The sequence below is a fragment of the Aegilops tauschii genome, chromosome 2 (assembly GCF_002575655.3).
Source record: "Aegilops tauschii subsp. strangulata cultivar AL8/78 chromosome 2, Aet v6.0, whole genome shotgun sequence".
Taxonomy (NCBI): domain Eukaryota; kingdom Viridiplantae; phylum Streptophyta; class Magnoliopsida; order Poales; family Poaceae; genus Aegilops; species Aegilops tauschii.
This window is the reverse complement of record NC_053036.3, coordinates 116,306,030-116,327,915: the sequence shown is the minus strand read 5'-3', so window position 1 is coordinate 116,327,915 and position 21,886 is coordinate 116,306,030. Positions and strand designations below refer to the sequence as shown.

The 21,886-nt window shown below is 47.7% G+C and overlaps 1 protein-coding gene and 1 long non-coding RNA gene across 2 annotated transcripts; one reads left to right on the top strand and one right to left on the bottom strand.

The window, feature by feature from the left end:
- Positions 1–5,091: 5,091 nt before the first annotated feature.
- Positions 5,092–5,666, top strand: LOC141041967 (uncharacterized). The gene is made up of 2 exons (XR_012203758.1): positions 5,092–5,161; positions 5,250–5,666. It is a non-coding gene; the product is annotated as an uncharacterized lncRNA (long non-coding RNA).
- Positions 5,667–8,536: 2,870 nt separating this feature from the next.
- LOC109782231 (probable inactive receptor kinase At5g10020) lies at positions 8,537–13,180 on the bottom strand. The gene is made up of 3 exons (XM_020340842.3): positions 12,088–13,180; positions 9,569–11,248; positions 8,537–9,323 (listed from the first exon to the last, which is right to left on the bottom strand). Exons 1-3 carry the CDS (start codon positions 13,019–13,021, stop codon positions 8,743–8,745), a joined length of 3,195 nt encoding a protein of 1,064 aa, XP_020196431.1. The 5' UTR covers positions 13,022–13,180; the 3' UTR covers positions 8,537–8,742.
- Between the last annotated feature and the right edge of the window lie 8,706 nt (positions 13,181–21,886).

Below are 21,886 nucleotides of genomic sequence, written 5' to 3'. Positions count from 1 at the left end.
CCGGGGCCGGATGGCTTCACGGGCCTCTTCTTCAAGAAATGTTGGGACATTATCAAAACCGACCTCATGAGGGTCATTTCGCATTTTGACTCCCTGCACACGTCAAATCTCCAGTGGCTCAACTCCGCAAATGTGGTCCTCTTGCCTAAAAAGGATGGGGTGGAGGGAATCGCCGACTATAGACCCATTAGCCTCATCCATGTGATCGCAAAGATCATTGCGAAAGTGCTCTCCTTGAGACTTGGCCCTCATATGAAAAATCTCATCTCCAACGCCCAAAGCGCCTTCATCAAAACAAGAAGCATCCATGACAATTTTTTGTATGTTCGCAATCTTGCTCGACGCCTCCATGCGAGGAAGACCCCCTCCCTCCTTTTCAAGCTTGATATTCGGACGGCCTTCGATTCCGTTAAGTGGGAATACTTGCTTGACCTCCTCCAAAGGTGAGGATTTCCGAGCAAATTCAGGGATTGGATCGCAGCCCTCCTTAGCACCTCTTCCTCGAGGATCGTCCTCAATGGCATTGCCGGCAGCCCCATCAAGCATGGACAGGGCCTTCGGCAGGGAGACCCCGTATTCCCGCTCCTCTTCGTCATCGCCATTGATCCGCTACAAAAAAATTTAGATGTGGCAACTCGGAGGGGTCTCCTCCATAGAATAAGGGGGCGGGGAGCCATGTTGAGGACCTCCCTCTATGCGGACGATGCGGCCATCTTCTTGGCTCCGATCAAAAAGGATGTTAACAACCTTGCAAGCATTTTGAACGGGTTCGGGGAGGTCACAGGCCTTTGCACCAATTTCCAGAAGAGCTCGGTGGTGCCCATTCATTGCAACCACCTTGATTTGGGTCGCTTAACTCAAAGTTTGCAGGTTGCACGGACCTCTTTCCCACTGCGATACTTGGGGCTCCCCCTCTCCGTTTGGAAGCTAAAATTGGTGGATCTCCAATTTCTCGTGGACAAAGTTGCAAGCAAGTTATCAATGTATGATGGCCAAAACATCACCACCATTGGACGTACGGCCCTTGTCAAGTCTGTGATCACTTCCCAAGTGGTCTACCCCGCCACCCCGTTGATCATCCCACCAACCATCCTTCACAGCGTCAACAAGGTCGAGATAGCTTTCCTTTGGTCTGGTTCGGACAAGACAACGGGGGCCAAATGCAAGGTGAATTGGGAGTATGTTTGCCGGCCACTTGAGTACGGAGGTCTCGGGGTCCTCAACACTAACAAGTTTACGAGGGCTCTCCGTTTGCGATGGCCGTGGTACGAATGGAAGGAGCCCACCAAGATGTGCGTGGGAATGGGAAACCCATGTAATGAGGAGGACCTCAACTTTTTCTATGCTTCCACCACCATCACCATTGGTAACGGTGCGAGGACCCCCTTTTGGGACTCTCCTTGGCTCCTTGGGCGTAAGCCTAAAGACATTGCCCCGCTCATCTATGAAGCTTCCAAGAGAAAGAATTGGAAGGTGAGGGAGGCCATGAAGCACAACGCTTGGATTCTCAAGATCAACCCCCCTACCAACGTCTCTGTTGAGCAGATCACGCAATTCTTCGCTCTATGGATGATACTAAATGAGGTCCATCTTGATGAGCTCAACGAAGATGATATCCTTTGGAAGCACACGACCTCTGGGCAATACCCGGCGGCCTCCGCGTATAGGGCACAGTTCCTAGGGACGGTCCTCTCTCCTTTGGACAAAATGGTTTGGTAGGTTTGGGCACCCCCCAAAGTCAAATTTTTTGCTTGGTTGGCCCTTCAAGACAGAGTTTGGATGGCGGATAGATTGGCAAAGCGTGGGTGGCCAAATTGCGATCTCTGCCTCTTTGCAGGACGGTGCAAGAATGTGGACCTCACCTCTTCTTCAAGTGCCGCTACACCCGGCGTCTTTGGTCTTTGGTCATTGAGAAATTCCTCATGCACGGGCTTGACACTTCCGCTTGGCCCCTATTCGACTCGGTGGATGAGTGGTGGGCAAGCACCTGCGCCGATGGTATGCCGAACCGCCAAGCCAAGGCCTCCCTCACTATGCTCGTCTCATGGACGATTTCAAATGAGCGTAATGCAATAGTGTTTAAGCATAAGAGTGCTCCACCGCCAATCTTGCTCTCCTCCATCTCTACCGAGGCCAACCTTTGGGTCATCGCCGGCGCAAAGAAGCTAGGGTCTTTTATTTCACGCGAGTAATCCGCATGCCGTGTTTGTTGGGTGTCTTGTAACAAACTCTTTTCTATCTTAATTAATGGATGAGGCAAAGCTTTTGCCTCCGTTTCAAAAAAAACGGAATCAATAACTCCCGAACGTCCGGATTTTAGCATCTCCTCCCGAACCATCTCGTTGCCGTCGCATGAATCTTGGTGGTCCGCGCTTGCCACGTCATCACTGGGAGTCGTTCGGGAGGAAGACAAAGTCACCCGAACCACTCCCTCGTTCCCCTCCTCCCATTCCTCCCACTCTCTTATCCACACTACACAACACCAGATGCCAGCGTTGGGCAGGCAGGGGCGGTGGCGAAGGCCTCCGACGGTCGGAGCAGGTCGTCGGGCATGGGGATGGTGAGCGGCATGGCTAGGCTCCAGCGACCGCATCCCCACCATGGACGGCCGGCCCCGAACTCCTTCGACGCCGCATCCTGTCCTTCGACGCCGCATCCCTGCCATGGACGGTCGGCCCCTCAAATCCTCCGACGCCGCATCCTTGCAGGTCATCCAACGTTGCATCCCCTGCCATGGACGGCCGGCCCCAAACTCCTCCGCCTGGGACTTCGGGTAGGCGGGATGGGCTCGAGGCCGCGGTTGTGGCCGGAGGAGATCCGGTGGTGCCTCGGTGGTAGCGGCAGCGAGGGCGTGGCACTGGCTATATGGGGCACTCCATGCGGGATCCTTCCCGAGAGCGAGGGGCTGCTTAGGCTCTTCGGCTGGCCCCGCCGCTCATGGAGCCGCCCGCCTCCGAGTCCTTGGTGGCACTCCCCCTGCATCACTTTCGGCAGCGGCGGGGACGGCGGGTCGCTGCCTGTTGACGGTGATGTGGCGTACCTCGATGACGGGCCGACGAGGACCCGAGCTGCCATGCCATTCAAGCCCTCTTCGGCTGCTCCGACCGCCTCGACCAAGCGGTCATGGTCGCGGCGGCCGCCGACCAGGTGATCGCGCTTGTCGTCTACATCTAGCTCTTGAGCGTGGCCATCAACTCGCTCTCATGGTCACCAGCTATCTGAACCATCAAGCAGGTGTGCGCTCTGTCTTCACTAGTGAATAGTAGCCATCGATAGCCATCAACTCGCTTTCATGCGTTTAGCTGTAATGTGCCTGATTTGTCAACAAAACAGAGATGATGCTACAAAGATTTTTGTTCAGAGAAGAGGAGATGATCTAAAGATGCCATGTTTACATGTTTTTTCACACACCATTTAACAAATCATCTGAAGTTGCGATGGCAAGTTTGGAGCATTTTTTCACACGTCGTTTAACAAATCATCTAAAGTTGCCATGGCAAGTTTGGAGTATTTTTTCAGACGTTGTTTAACAAATCATCTAAAGTTGCCATGGCAAGTTTGGAGTATTTTTTCCACACGCCAACTAATAGATCATCTAAAGTTTACCATGGCAACTTTTACTATGTTAGCCATACGAACAACTTCAGATGTGTTGTGTTGCCATGGCAAGTTTACATGTTTTTCCCATCCACCATTTAAAACGATGATTTTCGACCATGGAAAATCAGCAATGTTCCCTATTTTATTACAACTTATGTTGTTTTTCCATGGCAACTTTTTTTTCTGTTCGGAGTATTTTTCGCATGCCAACTAAGAAATCATCTAAAGTTGCCATGGCAACTTTGGATTATTTTTCCACACGCCGACTAACAAATCATCTAAAGTTTGCCATGGAAACTTTTAATACGACAACTTCAAATGTGCGCCATGCCAACTTAAGATATGTTGCCATGGCAAAAATTAAACCATTTTTCAATTGCAAATTTTACTCCATTTTATGCCATGGCAAACTTCTTTAATTAACATGTTCAAAAACATGTAAACATGCCATGGCAAAGTTATAATTGTTGAAAAACATGGCAAAGTTTGCCATGGCAACTTACGATGTTCAAAAACATGGCAACATTTTGTAAATGTTCAAAAATATGAAAAATTCGCCATGGCATTTTAAAATATTCAAAAACAGGGCAAACTTGCCATGGCAAACTTTTAATATGTGCAAAAACATGGTAACTTCTTTTAATTAAGTTTGTTCAAAAACATGACAAACTTCTTTTTAATTAACATGTTCACAAATATGCAAACTTGCCATGGCAACTAAAGATGTTCAAAATAACGTGGCAATGTTTGTAAATGTCTAAAAACATGGAAAATGTGGCATGGCAACCAAAATCAGTATTGTTTATAGATATGTCTTTTTCCATGGCAACTAAATTCATTTTTTTTCTATGGTTCGCTGTGTCTTTTTGCCATGTCCATCCGAAGAATGTTTGTCATGGACATTACAAATTAGTTTGAGAACACGGCAAGTTTGCTCTTTCAAATTTGTTTTTGCCATGGGGATTACATGCAGAATATCATTACAACTTAAGATGTTTTCTCCATTGTTTTCCGAAAATTTTCTATGTGTCTAGAGAGAGCTTTTTTCACCATATCACTTCACGGCAACTTTTGCGTTTTTCTGTAAACTTCATAGTGATCACAGCTTTCTCATACTGTACAAATGCAAATTGCCATGATTTTTCCCTTTTTCGCCATTTTTTTAAATTATAAACTTGAACGTGGCAATTTTTTCTCATAGAATGGCAAAAGTCCATGGCAATTTTGATGTGCAAAAGAACATTATTTATTGATCACAGAAAAACTGGGCTTTTTTTACTAATCGTAACTTAATATGGGCTTTATTTTTTGTTTTCCTTTCACAGGAAAAAGGCCGGGCCCAGTTGGTGGGGGGATGATGGAGGTGTGTAGCGGCAGGGAGCGTCGCTGGCGTGCGAGATTTGATGCGCATGAAGGGCTGCAGCTGGGAGCGGTAGCAGCGGCGACTGCCCCTCCGACCGAGCTGTTCAACGCCGCAGTGGGGGCCTACCTCGACGACGACGACGAACGGGCCAGTGCCAAGGGCAAGACCGACGTGCAGTACATCATCCTCGACAGGGTGGTAAGTTACAACAACTTGGTGTGAAATTTTGCCCACACGTGAGCATCTCAAACAGAGCATGTCTGAAACTTGTTCTATCTGGATCCAGCAGCCATCAGCAGCATCGTCAGGAGGGGCATGCTGGATGAGCTCAAGAAGACCCTGGTCAGGAGGAGCATTCAGGTAAGAACAGAGCAACACAAATTGTCATGTTTCTAAGGGAAATAGAGCATGCTTTGTGATATGAACAATGGCTGATTCATCGTTTTGTAAATCTAAACTTTTCCAGCAAACTTGCGAGAAATTTATATTCACATGGCACATGGAAATTTATATTCAGATGATATGGCTACTTCATATTAGGGAGAAATTTTCGAGTGGAGAGCATATTAAGTTACCATCCGTTTTTTTTTTTTTTGACATACCAAATTGATGTTGGAACCGTATGCATTGGTAATGTTAATTAATTGCCATGGCAAAAATACTTTTTAATAAAGTCGCCATCAGTTTTATATTCAGTAAATGATGGGCATGGCAACTATGTATTATTCTGTAGGAAGTTCATCGAATTCATTCATAACTTGGCAAATTTATATATAGTTTGTATGGCAAATTCACTTCCACATTATGTTTCCACAACATGGCAATTTTGTATATTTCAATTTTCGTAATATCCACATAGCGATGGGCAGGTGTAATGGGCTGCACCGATTCAGACGACCGTGAGAGGGAGGAAAATTTAGTTTATTGACCATGACAAGTTTCATTAATTGACCATGGCAAGTTTTATTAACTGACCATGGCAAAATTTTAAGTTTTTTTCGACCATGGCAAATTTAGTTTGTTGACCATGGCAAGTTTTATTAATCGGCCATGGCAAATTTCAAGTCCGACCATGGCCAGTTTAGTAATTGACCATGGCGAATTTAGTTTATAGACCATGGCAAGTTTTATTAATTGACCATGGCAAGTTTTAAGTCCTTTTTCGACCATGGAAAATTTAGTAATTGACCATGGCAAATTATTTTTTGGTAGATCATGGCAAATTTATTAATTGTTAAGAACATCCACATCTTCTGTCATGCCCTTTTTGGCAATTTTTTCTCCATTTTTGCCATGGCAAAAATACTTCTATTCACACGGCAAACTTTAGTGTAAGTTGCCATGGAAATTTTTAGTTTAAGTTGCCATGGCAAATTTATTGTAAAGAGCATGGCAACTTTTGTTTTAAATATGATGGCAAATTTACATTTTCTAGAACATGGCAATTTTAACTACGTAGCACGGTAAATATATTTGTATAGCCATGGCATTTTTTAAATTTATTTCCATGGCAAAAGTACTCCATTTTTGCCATGGAAATAATTAATTTATTTTTTCCATGTCAAAATAGTTTCTATTTTCACATGGCAAATTTTTAGTTTTAGTTGCCATTGCAAATTTTATTTTTAGTTGCCATGACAAATTTATTGTAAGGACCATGGCAATTTTAATTTAAATATTATGGCAAATTTACATTTTATAGAACATGGTAAATTTTACTATGTAGCATCTTAAATATATTTGTGTAGCCATTGCATTTTTTAATTTATTTCCATGTCAAAAGTACTGCATTTTTGCCGTGGCAACAATTAAACCATTTTTGCCATTGCAAATTATCTAGATTTCTATGTGATATTTACTGTAAATTTATTTTTTCAGTTTTTTAGTTGGTTTCATTTTTTCGATCGTTTTTTACCTAAATGGGCCTATTTGGCCTTCCAGCGCAAGTGACATGAGGGTTTTACTCTTTTTTCCATGACAATTTTTACTTTTAATGGCATGACAATTTTTACTTTCTTTGCCATGGCAATTTTTACTCTATTTTTGGCATATTTTGTAGAAAATGTTAAAGATGGTAAATTTGAGTATAACATAACATACATTTTTTGTGCAGAACATGGCAAATTGTTGAACAACTTTTTAGTAGATTTCCCATACTTTTTTAGTGTACTAGACTCATGAGCATGTCAACTGTTTTCATACCATGGCATTTTTTGCCGTGCAAACTAACAATGTCTATTTTGTCACAGCAAAAATAAAGCTTTTTCGTTCTTGTGGGCTTTTTTTTTACAGAAAAAAGGCCAGTAGGGGCGATGGGAAGGAGAGCGTTCGGGCTGGGAGGCCTCTCCTCCCAAACGATTTCGTTCGTACCAGGCGCGTGTCGCACCGAACTCCTCGTTCGGGCTGGGAGGCCTCTCCTCCCAAACGATTTCGTTCGTACTAGGCGCCTGTCGCACCGAACTCCTCGTTCGGTCTGGTAGCCTCCCAGACCGAACGTTCAATCCTTATCGACGTCCAAAAAAAAAGAAGGAAAAAACTGTGCGCTCATAGACGATCTGTATTACCTCTGGCGTTCCATCGAGTCACTTGGCTGATGAACCTGCCAGCGACGGATCGGAGGGGCACGCTGTCCAACCCTGACCCGCGCTCTGCTCTCGGCAATGGCAGATTAGCATGGCATGGCAGCAGCGGAGGAGCTCGCGACCGCCGCATTCATGGCGTGTAGGTGTAGCTCGCCCACGTCATTTACTCGGGTGGCCGGAATTCACTCCGTCTCGCAACAGGGAACATTCACGGTGACGTAGCCATCAATCAGTCGACCTCTGCATCGACAGAGCCATCAATCAATCGACCCAGCCGAACCTTCGCACGCAACGAATTCGAATTCGAGCAGCTAACAAGCGGGCGATCAGCCAATCGCCAGCAACTGCATCTGCGCGTCCCATCCCATGTGGTGCGCAGACAGAGGACCACAGCAGGCGTTCTGAAATTTTCTGAAGCAAAATCATTCATGCCCGGCCCCATGACCCATATCACCTCTGCTCCTCCAATCCAAGGACCAAAATCTTCCTCCAAATGCACGATTCGGAACCGCCGATTTCACCGTGCGACGACTCCGGTGGCGGCACCACCGCCGTATACCGGGCTAGCTCGCCGCCGCACAGCTGCTCTGGACGGTTTGATCAGACAGCACACCGGCCTGGGAGAAGAGAACATGGCGCTGCCTGTCTCTCCACAGCAAACATTGAAGCGCCGCAGAGGCGATGGCCGGGCCGGTGCCAACCCAATAAATCATGCGCCAGTTTGGTTGCTACAGAGGGCACTAGGCATCAGGCACAAGCTGTAGCCTCCCCAGACCACCACCATGTGCCATGTTTAAAACCCAAAGGCCAGAGCAGAGTAACTTCACTTCACACAAGAAAGAGAAGATCAACACATGCAGCTGCAGCAGCAACTGTGCTGGGTAACATGGGCAACGCTGTGCACCTCACAGATCATCACAGGATCCGATTCTGCACAGAAAGAAAAGAAAATTGACGAGTGGATACCAACAGGGGAAGGAAGGAGAAGACAGGATGGCAATGGTATCAATCAATCAATGGACGGACGGGATCAAATCCTCTTTTTACACTAAGAGTCACCAATCAAACAAACCCTGCCTACAGGGCTCTGGAAAACCCACAGAAAAAAGATTTGGGATGCACGACGACGACGAGGAGAAAAATCGGTTACATGTACACTGGTGAACTGATGAAGAAAGGAAAAAAATGCGGGGAAGCTCACGCTGTTATGGCGCACAAATCGTCGCAGACAGTCTTCATGTTAGGCCTCTCATTTACAGGAAGAATGCACCGGAGGGAGATGGCGAGCAGCTCGTCCATCACCCTCGGCGACTCTTCCAACCCGGCGATGTCCCGGTCAAAGCAGTCAGTCCCCCGCCCTTCCCTGTTGCACATCTGAACCCAGTCCGTCAGGTCCACCGCGCCAGACTGCCCCGAGATGATGTCCCCCGCGCTCTTCCGCGTCAACATCTCTAGGATGACCACGCCAAACGCGTACACGTCGCCCTTGAACGACGGCGTAGGCTTGGCCGTGTTTGCCAGCTCTGGGGCTCGGTACCCCAATGCTCCTAGATTCAGTATTTGCTCGGCAATACCGCTTGGAGTCGTGAACCGATGCAGACAGTAATCAACCAGCTTCGGAGAGAGGTCAGGACCGGTCAGGAATATATTAGTGGGCTTCAGGTTGCCATGAGGCAGGCCCTTCTCATGGTGTAGGAACTGGAGGCAACGAGCCAGATCAATTGCAATCTTGAGCCGTTGACAGACTGACAGGCGGGAGTATCTTCTAGGAGTAGACTCTGCACAGGGGCAAAGGTAATCTTTTCAGTAAGTAATTGCAGAAGGAAATGTTCAGTATGCAGAAATGAATGACTTTGGAATTACATGCCGAATATCATATGACAATATTAACAAATAGCACCAGGAACAATTTTCGAGATGACAAGAACAAAATATTTCATTGCTAGCAAGCAAAGTATATCGAACTAACAAGGAATAATTCCAAAGGATGCAGATTCAAAGGAAATGAGCATGAGATAGTTACCATAAAGGTATAGTGCCAAGCTATCGCCATTGACATAGTCAGAAATAATTAATCTTTCTTGCTCCTTCGGCCCCCAATAGAACGCTCTCCATGAAATTATATTCGGATGCTTGATGGTGCCAATCCTTTTTATCTCCTTAGTGAACTCCTTTTTATGCTTTACAAGACCAACACGCAACCATTTCACTGTCAGGACATGCCCGCTTTGTAGTGCTGCTTTGTACGTTGTACCATGACTGCTCCTTCCAAGAACCTCTGCTGGAGCACGGGACAGGTCTTCAGCTGTGAAAACTAAGGTGTTGTCTAGGAAAATCAACTCTCCAACCAACCGGTCTGGTGAATACACTTCAAAAGTCACAGGTTCCTCATGGAATCTAGAATCAAGAAAATGTGGTGATGATGGCAACGCAGACCGAGGAGAAGACTCCCGAACAGATGCTGCAGCTGAGGTCTCAGTCACACCAGAGCTTGTAGATTCGACGACTTCCTTTGGATCAGCATATCCATATTCAACAGCAGCCTCAGCCAATAGCTCTTTCTGAGCAGACATTGATCGAGCTGCAGATGTTAAGAGATGGTCATTTGAGAAACTTGTCTTGGTTGGAATGACATTATCTTTTGGACTCTTGAATAAATTTGGACGGCTTAATTTCCCCAGCTTTAGATCTCTGAGAGTAATCTGGCCTCTAAATCCGTTTCTTCCACAAAGCTCTTGAGACCTCACCACATAGATTGCCAATACTATGAAGATCACGAGCAAGACACCTCCAATGCAGCCAACTATGACTGCAACTTTAACACCAGCCTTATGTCCATGAGACTGAGACGCTCGACTCTGTGCAAGTCCACCATCGCCATTATTTGGAGCAGGCAGACCATCTGGGAAAATTAGAAAGTCATTTCCGGGTCTAAAGCAAGTTATGGGAAACTTCTCAAGACTTTTAGGAATAGTTCCTCGTAGATCATTGTAAGATACATTGAACATCTTCAAATCAGCCTGAGGCATATCAGGAATTCTGCCACTGAAGTGATTGTGAGATAGATCAAGATACTCCAATCCTTGAAGCTTGTTTATCTCATCTGGTATCTCGCCAGACAACTCGTTCATCGCAAGAGTAAGGGACTCAAGTCTTTGCAGGTTAGAAATTTCTGGTGGCAACTGACCAGATAAAGAATTGCTGGACAGATCAACAATCTTGAGAGAAGGTTGAGAAGATAGCATTATGGACTCTGTTGAATGAGGGCTCTGAAATGGAATAGTCCCAGAGAAGTTGTTTCCAGAAAGGTTCAACACTGTAAGAGTAGGCGACAGAATAAAAACAGGCAAAACAGGGCCACCAAGTGCATTCAGACTGAGATCAAGGAAAGATAGCTTTTGATAGGTTCCCAACACTGAAGGGACAGATCCCTTCAACGAATTGTTCCGCAACTTCAGGGTAACTAAGTTCTGAAACTGAGAGGCATCATTCGGGTAGCTCCCCTCCAGCTTGTTTGAACTCAAGTCAATCACCTCCACTACGCTATCCCAAGAACGCAAAATAGCTAATTCCCCAGAAAGCAGGTTCCCACTCAGATCAACTGAGACACACTTGCCGACAGTGGCTGGTAATGAACCTGATAGCACATTCGAAGAGAGATTCAACATTTTCAAAGTCGTAGAGTTCACAACTGGCACTGATCCTGCAAAATTACAAGGCACACAAGTCAATTACAGCTGTAGACATATGGCAATTATTCAAAGTTCGAAACTACTGCATGCTCACTAGTCATGAAAGCTGTCCCTATATATTTGCAATAGCATACGATCTGTTGTGATAGCACTGAAATAGTCGCATTGCATAAAGTCATATTAGCTACTTAGCTGGAATAGATCCAGGAACAAGTCTAGCACGGAAGAAACGAAGCGTCAACATGACAATTTTCCTCCTAAGCATGCAAGAGTCAATCAGTTTTTTCGGGGTTAATACTAGTCCACACTTCTATAAAATTTATTGCTAGCATGACATCTTGTAAACCACCCACGCGAGAAAGACCAAAAAAAGAAGTTAAAATAAGGTATAGGCTAGTCATGCATGCGAGCAAACGGTTGCTGGTCATCAGCATGCAAATGCAAATGTCATGATTTTCCGAGTCGCGACAATTTTTTTTGGCAGAAAACGACATGCGAAATTCACACGAGAGCCAAATGTTTGGTATGCTCATGGAATCCTCCAAGCAAACAGGCATGTCCAGATTCAAGATGCAGCAAAGAATCTGTGCACGAGGAATTTGCCGGCATTAGAAACATTTGCGTTGCGAATGCCACCAATGCTAAGCACCTAACTCGGTGCTTGTGATCCAAGTACAACAACACTGTGGGAGCTCACTGGGCATCAGCATTGGCAAGGCATCCAAAGTTCAAGGAACAGGTAGCCAACATCACCACTATTCCAACTTGGGTTCAGATTCATGCTACTAGTAGATCGTGACAATTCAACAATATATGTATTCATTCACTCACTGGGAAAAGGGTGAGATACCTGAGAAGCCGTTCCGGCTGAGATCGACCTCGAGAAGCCGCATCGAATTATGCAGGAGTGTCTCAGGCATCATCCCAAAGAGGCCATTACCGGCCACCCTGAAGACCGACAGTGAGAACCACGAATCGAGCCTCGGAACCATCCCGGCGATCCCGGTGTTGCTCAAATCAAGGACCTCCAGGTTCTTGAACGCCCCCACGGTCTCGTTCCTGAAGAAGCCGCCGGCCAGCCTGTTGTGGCTGAGGTTCATGTACCTGGCCGTGTTCCCGATGCTGGTCAGGCTGGCGAGCTCCAAATCGACGGCCCCGGTGAACTGGTTGTCGCTGAGATCAATGTGCTCGGCGTTGCGGAGCTCGGCGAGCAGATCGCTGACATTGCCCCAGAAGGAGTTGCGGCGGAGGTCGATGCGGCGCAGGTTCTGCAGCTCCCGGATCCCATCGGTGGGGAAGCCGGAGGTGAAGTTGTTGTAGGAGAGGTTGAGGTGGACGAGGCCGGAGAGGTCGGCGAGGCGGCCGGGGATGGGCCCGTAGAAGCGGTTGCCGGAGAGGTCGAGGTGGCGCAGCGAGGAGAGGTAGCCGATGGCGGGGGGCAGGCGGCCGGAGAAGGCGTTGCCGGCGAGGGAGAGGTTCTGCAGGCCGCGCATGCCGGCGAGCGTGCCCACCTTGAGCTCCCCGGCGAGGCCGAGCCCGTCGAGCGCGACGGCGACGACGGCGCCGCCGTCGCACACCACGCCGCGCCACCGCGCGGGGCACGCGCCCCCGCCGGCGCCGGCCTCGGGCGCGTCCGGCCGCGACCAGGATCCCAGCACCGGGTCGCGCCGCCGGTCCGAGATGCCCTTCTTGAACTCGAGCAGCGCGGACACGTCGTCGCCCCTGGCGCCGCTGCCGCCGCCGCCGAACACCAGCAGAAGCAAGAAAACGTGGAGCGCGGCCATGGACGCGGGCTGTGGAAACAGGCTGCGGCTAGGGTTAGGGTTGGGAGCAGCGGCGGGGGGCGGCAGCGGCGGCCATTGGAGGGGGCTGGAGCGCCTGCGCGTGGGTGTGTGAGAGGTCTGGGGGGTGGGGGTGGAGGAGATGTGCTCTGAGAAAGGCCAAATTTTTGGAAACGGAAGGGGATGGATGGTAATAATAACGGCGAGGGGAGAGAGAGGTGTCCATTACAGACTGGAAAGTTACAAGTGGTTGCTCTGTTGCTGGTGTTTACCTTAGCTGTGACCCGCTGTTTACTTCTCTGTCACTGTGTAAACTATAGTATAGAATTATTCCTACTCTTATGGGTGTGGATTAAGCAGTGCTTATCTATTAATAGTCTAGTGCTTGGCACTTTTGCAGCTAGTAGTATAGCAACTTGTATAATGAGTTTCTCTAACCTGAAAAAGGTTATAAGATAAACTTATTTTAGTGGTACGTAGTTGCTAGTTTTCTTCATGTGTTTTACATCCAGTTTTTACTACTGGACGGCAATGGGATGGGTCATGAAAAGGGTAACATGAGATGCAGGGTGACCTGTAGTTGGCCCCTGCGTGCTGGATTTTTTCTGGTTGTATGAGAGAAGAAAATGTCTCGAGTGTTAGCAGACAAGGTGCATCACATGATGTCAACACAAATGCTAGGAATGTGGAAAGCGCTTGGAAACAAATTTTGTTATAAATGGACGGCACCAAATCACATGTCACACTCATTACAATCCGAAACCTCGATTTAACAAAACGGTACCATAAAGCAGAAGAAATGTTCAGTTTTCTCTCCGATATGGCACCTATTCAAGAAAGGAAAATTAAAAAAAAAAAACAGAATCATGTTGTAGTATACTCCCTCCGTTCCTAAATATAAGTCTTTATAGAGATTCCACTAGATGGACTACATACAGAGCAAAATGAATGAATCTATACTTAAAATGTATCTATATACATCCGTATGTGGTTTCTAGTGAAACCTCTACAAAGACTTATATTTAGGAACGGAGGAACTAGAAAACATCAGCAAGGTTGTAAACAATCAAGAAGGCAGAAAAATAATAATGGCCTCCCAAATCAAGATGGCAAAAGAGGGAGAGAGAAATGAGAAAAAGAATCTAAGCAAATGATGTGTGCAGACACCGGGTACTGGTAGGAAAGCAAGCGCCCCACATGCCCCTAGGCGAGGCGACGCGAGGCTGGTTCAGACTTTGACCCCTTTCCTTCAGCTCACCTGCGCTGCCTTCCTGCTTCTCCATTGCTTTCTTTCCCTCCTTCCCCTCTTTTTTCTACCTCCCCATGCTTTCCTCAGACCACTCAACAACAGAACATGCCGGTAGATAAAAAATTCAGTAACAACTCAACAGAAGTTTACAAGCAAAATCAACGTGAATGATGGCATGGCATGATGATAATTAACAGGGGGAGTTGGAGTGCAGTAGCAGTAGTATTTATTTCAGTACCTTTCAGTTTTAGCAAGACACGGAGCTTAGATTCAGGAGCCTGTCCACATGCCCAATGATAAACTTTGTGTACCACCAGGTGGAGTTTTTATCCCTCGCGCACATCTGAAGGGAAGGCTTAACGCTGCCGATGTACAGGACATGTTTCTCCTGCCCCCCCTGACCATGCAAAAAGAATAAAAATGCAGTGATTTCTGAAGACGTTTTTCCTGAGCTCTAGCTTTCTGAAGACGGTTTGCTTGGTTAGGCTTTTTGCTAAAAAAACACATTTAACATGACTCTTTTATGCTTTATTAAGAATGGAAGAAAAATGAGAAAATAAATGTTGATGGTAGTACTACGTGGGGGATTTGATCCGGAATGCCTGTTGTTAGGAGGAAGCAGGGCTATGAAAATGACTCGGCGCGCAGCACTAATCAGCCGATCCGGGAGAGTGATGGGCTTCCGGGCTTGGAGTTTCTCGCCATCAAGGTCCGAGTTGTCCATGACAGAGACGCCAGTGGTGCAAAAAGGATACCACAAGCGGGGAGGAAAAACTAGAACGTGAAGCTTAATCAGCGCTAGGTCAGGGCAGAGGATATGGCTCCAGTTTCGTTTCGTAGAGGGGCCCAGCAGGCAGGCATGATTGGACCTGACTGCACAAGTCAAATATCCCACCTTCCTCCCTCCCGAATCCTGAGCTGGAAAATGAAATCCTGCATGGAATTTTGCGTGATGATATCAGTGAAATACTAACGACCAAGCTTAACTCGCAATCAGCATCCGGCCATGTGTTGGGTGCAGCCTGGTAGCTGTCCAGAGAGATTACTTAATCTGATCGGGCTCATGGCCGCATTCATTATGCGCCGCGCGGGATGCGGAAACGCGGAAAGAGTGCGATTTTCGTGAGGATTAAGCATGGTATTATCAACCAATTGTTAATTTCAGGCGCCTAATACACACGCATTTGATTCCCTTTGTGTCGTCGCTGTGAAGTGCCTGCGAAGGTTCGCTGCGTGGTTAGGTGGTAACAGATTGGTTTCATGGTTTGTCATCGGTGCAATCCGACGGTGGTCAGTTGGTTTGGAACATGCTTGGCCTTTGGCTGGTGTACTGTACTGCTGATTTGTGCGGGGGAATTAAGTAAGTGTTGTTTCGTCGTCGGCACCGGGGAATCAAGAGCACCGAGTAGAGATTAGCAGTGGCCAGGCCACCGCCCCGGTGGATGAGCTGTTACCAGACCAAACCGAGTAAAACCTTTGGCAGGCACCGCGTTAGACAGCAACAGAAAATGCCCGTTCTTATAACCTGGACCATGCAGTATTCTTGGCACAAATAATGGCAGGTATTGATTTGAGCATTTGAAAAAGGGAATAGAAAAAGGCTCGTTTTACTCTGCCGAGCCATGCCATGTCCACCTCCATCTTTTTTTTAAAGTAAAACATCCTTTTTATTTATTAGTAATAATGGTTACATCGTCTATAAGTAAATTTACAATATCGTTCAAAGGTTCCTCAAACCAATCTCTTGTCTCAGAAAATTTAGCTACTCTAACAATTTCATGAGCTACTTTATTTGCCTTCCTATTACAATGTTCAAATCTAACTAACGAAAAATCACAAGCCATAAAATAACAATCATCAAACACAGCCGCCGCCGCTCCCGTTGTATGTCCTTCATTCTTCATCGTGTCAATTACTTTCATATTGTCGGAGTTAACAACAAGTCGGTTGCTCGCCTTTTGTCCACCTCCATCTTATTTTGTCCTCTGCTTATTATCTGATGGAAAATAGATTTTTATCTCTACTCTTAATAGAGCAGTTGGTAGTCTCGCTTCCAGGTTTTTTCGTCCCATCTTTCATGGTTTTTTTGGGTACCTCCTCCCACCTTCGCTGGTTTTTTTCTAGATTTTTTCCGTCCCCTCCCCCCACTTCATCGGTTTATTTTCGCGTCACCCTCTCACACAACGAAAGAAATCTGAACAGATCAGAACTTTCCATACCGACGCAAGTTATTTAGTAATATAGAATCAATCACGAACAATCTCTAAAGATCAAATCTAAATTAATTAACCTTACCTTAAGTCACTCAATCACATTAATTAGAAAACAAATAATTGATTTTCAGAAAAATCGCTCAATCACATTAACCTTACCTTAACTCACGGATGGTAATCAATCTCCAAACAAATGAAACAATACATCGAGGGAGCAGTAAATAAACTCCCTTTCTTATGACATGTATATGATCTTCCCTTCCCTCTCCGTTGTCGAGCGTTCTTGATTCTCGAGGCCGATGCTTGGGCTGCGTCACTGGGTCGCGAGGGTGCCGGAGGACGAGGATGGCGAGGCCGGGTGCCGCGGCACCGCGTTGGCCGCGGCCGGTGAAGGGGGCGAAGAAGGGCGGCTTCCCTGGCCGTGGCCGTGGCCGTGGCCCTGGGAGCTGGTGCGGTGGAAGCGGCACTTGAAGGACCCGACGTGGGTGGCCGGCGCGCAGGCGCACTGGGAAGCGGGCCCGTGGTCCGCGCCGGACGGCGCCGACGCCGACCCGGGCCACCTCCTCCGCGTATTCTTGGAGTTGTGGCTGGCCGATTTACATGAAATTAATTCCCTCAGTTGCGGTGGCAAATATAATACACATAATCCATATTGTTATGCACTAGCGTGTGTGTGTGAAATAGATGGATTATGGTCCCGTACCCAATAAGATGGATATTTGTGTGTGGGTTAGAGAAAGAGAGGGAGAGGGGGAGAGAGAGTGAGGAAGAGGGAGGGAGAGTGTGTGTGTGAGGGGATTTGATGGTAAAAAAGATCGCCAATGTCACTTGATATGTATGAGAATATTAATATTGAACTCTTAAAGTTAATGTGGTCCCGTTGCAACGCACGGGCGTTCTTCTAGTTAGTATTAACAAAAGAGTGTCATTTGTCATTGTGATCTTGAATACCAGATCAAATCAGCCGATTAAGCCTATGTGGTTATTCTTAATTGCCCGTAAATTATTATGTGCACGCGCGTGGAAATCAAATGCCCTGCTTCAGCCTCCATGCGAGAATACTTGGTGCACCGTTGCACATTTAAAAATGTTCAAAAAATGATTAAAAAAAATAATCAGCACATCCACACAACATCAATGTAGGTTGTCACGAAATTTGAAGTTAATTCTTACTATAACCTGGACCATGCAGTATTCTTGGCACAAATAATGGCAGGTATTGATTTGAGCATTTGAAAAAGGGAAGAGAAAAGTCCCAAGAGAAAAAGGCTCGTTTTACTCTGCCGAACCATGCCATGTCCACCTCCGTCTCATTTTGTCCTCTCCTTATTATCTGATGGAAAATAGATTTTTTTTATTTGTATTAATAACACTGTGTTTGTCCGTGGTTATTCTTAATTGCCCGTAAATCTTTCTGTGCACGCGTGTGGAAATCAAACGCCCTGGTTCATCTGCCAATTCCATGCCACATACCAGTGGGAGAATATATGATGCATCGGTGCTTGTGGTGCGGTGCACCGAACTCACATTGCACATTTTAACATGTTCAAAAAATCCTGAAAATAATCAGCACATCCACACAACATTAATGTAAGTTGTCACAAAATTTCAAGTAAAAAATTGAAACACAGCTTGAAAAACAAAAATGACAAATTCAACACTCAATAGTACATAACATAAGTTGGGCTTTGGATTTGACCCATTATGACATTGACGTCAACAATTCCATTTTGTATCTCAAGAAATGTTTCAAATTGTGTGACAACATACATTGATGCTTGTATCAATGCGTTAGATTTTTTTCCAGATTCTTTAAAATCTTCTACAGCACCCGGTACATCGGTAGCACCACAAGTGTGGATGCACATGACACGTTCCCACATACTAGTACATCTTTGTACCTTTTTCTTTCTTTTTGTGCAAGAGGTCTTAATTCTCTCAAACCAAAACAAATGCAGGGGATCCTAAAAAAACAAATGCAGGCACGCAGTATTACCTATGTGTAGCTTCAAGTCAAGTAAAATTTACACCATTCTTCGTTTTTCTATGTTTCATTCGTGCATTGGGTTAGAGGATTGCAAAAATACGGATTAGGCAGGCAGACACACACATAGAAAACGCTCAAATTAGCTAGCTGGCTAAAGCTGCATGCATGCATGCTCTCGCTGTCCTTAACTCGATGACTGGCTTAAGCTTTTTTTTAAAAAAAGGAGGATGACCTCCGGCCTCTGCATCTGGGAGATGTATACGGCCACTTTATTGATTATTCTCGAGGACCGTACAAAGTATTACAACAATGTGCCTGAATCCACCATCTTGGCAACATATGCCGCTACTCCTATCCAATATGATGAAGGGGTGCTAGCTGGGCCACTACCCAAACCACTCACCTAAGCCTAACATCAAAAGCCGGAAGCCGAAACTCATTCGGAAGCCCCAGCCGAGCCACATACCGGGTCTGGGGCACAATCCGGTCAGACGCACTCGTGTGTCGTCGCCGCCATCTTCCGCAGGTCTTCAGATCAAATTGAGGCTTCTACCTTGTCTGGCCACTCTGCCATCGACGTCACCATGACGCCAGACAACAACCTTCTCCTGCGCGAGCCCATCTCCGCGCATCGGACGCCGAGTCTCCACAGCGCCATGCCATCGATCTCCGCCGCCATCAATGTGTGAGATGAAGCACCGCTCCACCATCCCTCCAGCTAGCACTTGCTCCAAAACGATGCCCCCAGAAGGGAAAGCGATAGAACGCCATCATCATCCGATCCAGAAGACCCAGATCTGGGGTTTCCCCCTGAGCACCCCGAGCCTGATGGCGCAGACTGCCGACGATGCCTCGACCATCGGCAGTAGCTCCACCAGACGAGCGTCGCCTACGTCGCCGCAGCCTCCAAGATGAAGCTGACCAAAATGCATGTGTCGACACCGAACCGCCACCACTTCCACCGCCGCTTGAGCAGCCCTCGAGCAACGCCTTCAGGAAGGAGCACGCCACCGTGGTGTCGTCGTCGCTTGGAACAGGGGGGTCTGAGGTTTTCACCTGAGCTCCTGGGAGGGGTGAAAGGAAGGAGGTCCTCTCCGAAGCCTCCAACGAGGGAAGCAACACCCAAAGGCACTGCCATCGGAGTGGCCGCCACGCCGGCCAAGAGATACCCCCGGAACCCTTCCAACCACCGGATCTGCAAGGCCAGCACCCAAAGAACGGTGACCGAAGGCACCAAGGGCCGGATCCGCTGTAGATCGGAGTAGATCGGGGTCGAGGACGAACATCACCATGGCCACCAACATCCAGCGAAGAACCGCCGCCGCAGCCGAAGCCCACCACCTCCCCGCCATCCACATGGCCAGGAAAGTGGCCCACCTGTCCACGCCGGCGCCGCCAGCCGCCAAGCTGCGCTGCGTGCCACCAGCCAGGGCCGCCGCCATGGGTCCGAGGCTCCCGTGCAGCCTCCACGCCAGCCACCGTGGTAGCCCAACGTCGCCGCGCCCCGCACAACGCCGCGTTCCGGCCAGGGTAGATCGCCCCACGGCGATCCCGCCTCGCGAGAAGGAGAGAGCGCCCCGCCGCCGCCCATGCCGGGCGGGCTTCGCCCGCCGGCACGCCCTGGCGGCGGCGAGGGGAGGGATGGGGAGAGGGTCGCGGTTCGGCGGCGGCTAGGGTTTCCTCCCCTGCCGCCCGTGGGAGCGCCAGAGGAGGGACCGCGAGGGGAGGAACACCCGGTAAAGCTGCTAGGTTGGGAGATGGAGCAAAGCTTGGTTAGGTTTGAAAACACCCGGTAAAGCTGCGTCACCACCGGGCGCCATGATGCCTGCCCGTGCGTCTTTTGCGGCTAAACACGGCGTGATGGCTCGTACAGTGCGTACGGTACTGTGCTTGGTTGCGCACTGTTCAAGGCCGTGCCCGCGTATAATTGTCTGTCTAGCGTTGCTTGAGCAGGGGCTTAACCTGAATGATTAGCCGGCGGATGGGGTTAAGGACGACAGCATGTGATGGAGCACTGCTACTACGTAACCGTAAAATAAAAATATCAGAGAGAGAGAGGGGGGCAACAGTGTTTTGTGTGCAAGCAAATAAGCAACTGATGGTGGAAACATTTGATAGTTGTGTGTTTTTCCTGCGTGTTTTCTGGTGGGCCCCTGAGGCTGACAGTCCGTTATGTCCACTACTAGGAGGAGGAAAAGGGCAAAATAAAAAAAAGGCCCTCTAGCTAGCCTGCAAAGAAAAGGAGGATGTACGTACGTATGGGCCAGGAATGTCAGAAGGATAAGGGTGGCCGAGGATAAAGATCTCTGAAGACTGAGCCAGCAGAGCCGAGAGGGACTGCAGTGACTAGCAAATTTGCTTTCCAAAAGGCCTTCCACCGCCGGGCACAGAGAAAGGGCTGGGGTGGGGAGTGATCCGGGCAGCAGAAAGCGAGCCGAGCCTAGCTAGGCAAAAACAATTGGTTCCCGCCGGCCGGCCATAGAATATGCCTTTTGGGAAGATGGAACGGAGGGCCGGAGAGACCACCGCCGTGGCCGTGGCCGGGGCTCCTTCGGCCGTCGCGTTCCGTTCCGTGGCGTCATACGCTTTACAGAGGTGTAACCCATGCGGGTTACAGCGCACGCCGCGTCTCCTCCTCTGTCATCCGGTTCGGTTCGGTCGCCGGTGGGAACATGTGTGTATACTGTATGGTAGTAGTATACTATCCGAATGCGACGACGACTGCGCTAACTTGTCTTCACTCTCAAGGTATAGTGTTAGTGTAGTGTACTACTATATTCTGTCGCCTCGTCGATCTAGCCCACTCTCCCGTCACATCCCGATTAATTCTACTACCTCTCTCTCAGTTTACAGAGCATGTTTACAAAAAATATATCATTATAAAATTCAGATGTTCTATATTCAAACGATATAATTTTTGTGTTATATAGTTTATATTAGGGTGATAAAATTGGCAACCTAGATATACGTGTAGGACTTGCAAACTGAAACGGAGGTAGTACTACGTTAGCTTGCACTGTACCGGTCTGCAACTGCAACTGCAATTGCAAGAGGTTGGTTCAGTTAAACTAATTCTATATAAATGCATGCAGTAATGGACTACGGTGCAGCTGCGATAAATCTGATATCTCGCTTTGAACAGTAGGTGCGTGTAATCTGGTCGATCGATCTCGTGGAGCATGATGGATCGCCGATCGTATCCGCCGGTCAACCGCTCCTCCGTTCAAATTAGGAAGGGTTTTTCGGTTTGGGGCAAGCAGATCTGCTCCACACATTGCATAATTGCATTGTATGAGCTCGCACGTACCTGCAATTAACTCTCCCTAGCCAAGGATCTAAACCATATCGTATCAGTTTATAAGACCAACCAGCTGGCTGGCACTGGCAGTGGCAGGCACACAAATCTGGGCACAGACGGA

Coding starts and splice junctions, on each gene's coding strand:
- LOC109782231 (XM_020340842.3), bottom strand. CDS start 13,021: ATGGCCGCGCTCCACGTTTTCTTGCTTCTGCTGGTGTTCGGCGGCGGC. Junction 11,249..12,087: donor CAGCCGGAACGGCTTCTCAG/GTATCTCACCCT, acceptor GTAATTTTGCAG/GATCAGTGCCAGTTGTGAAC. Junction 9,324..9,568: donor CTTGGCACTATACCTTTATG/GTAACTATCTCA, acceptor GCCCCTGTGCAG/AGTCTACTCCTAGAAGATAC.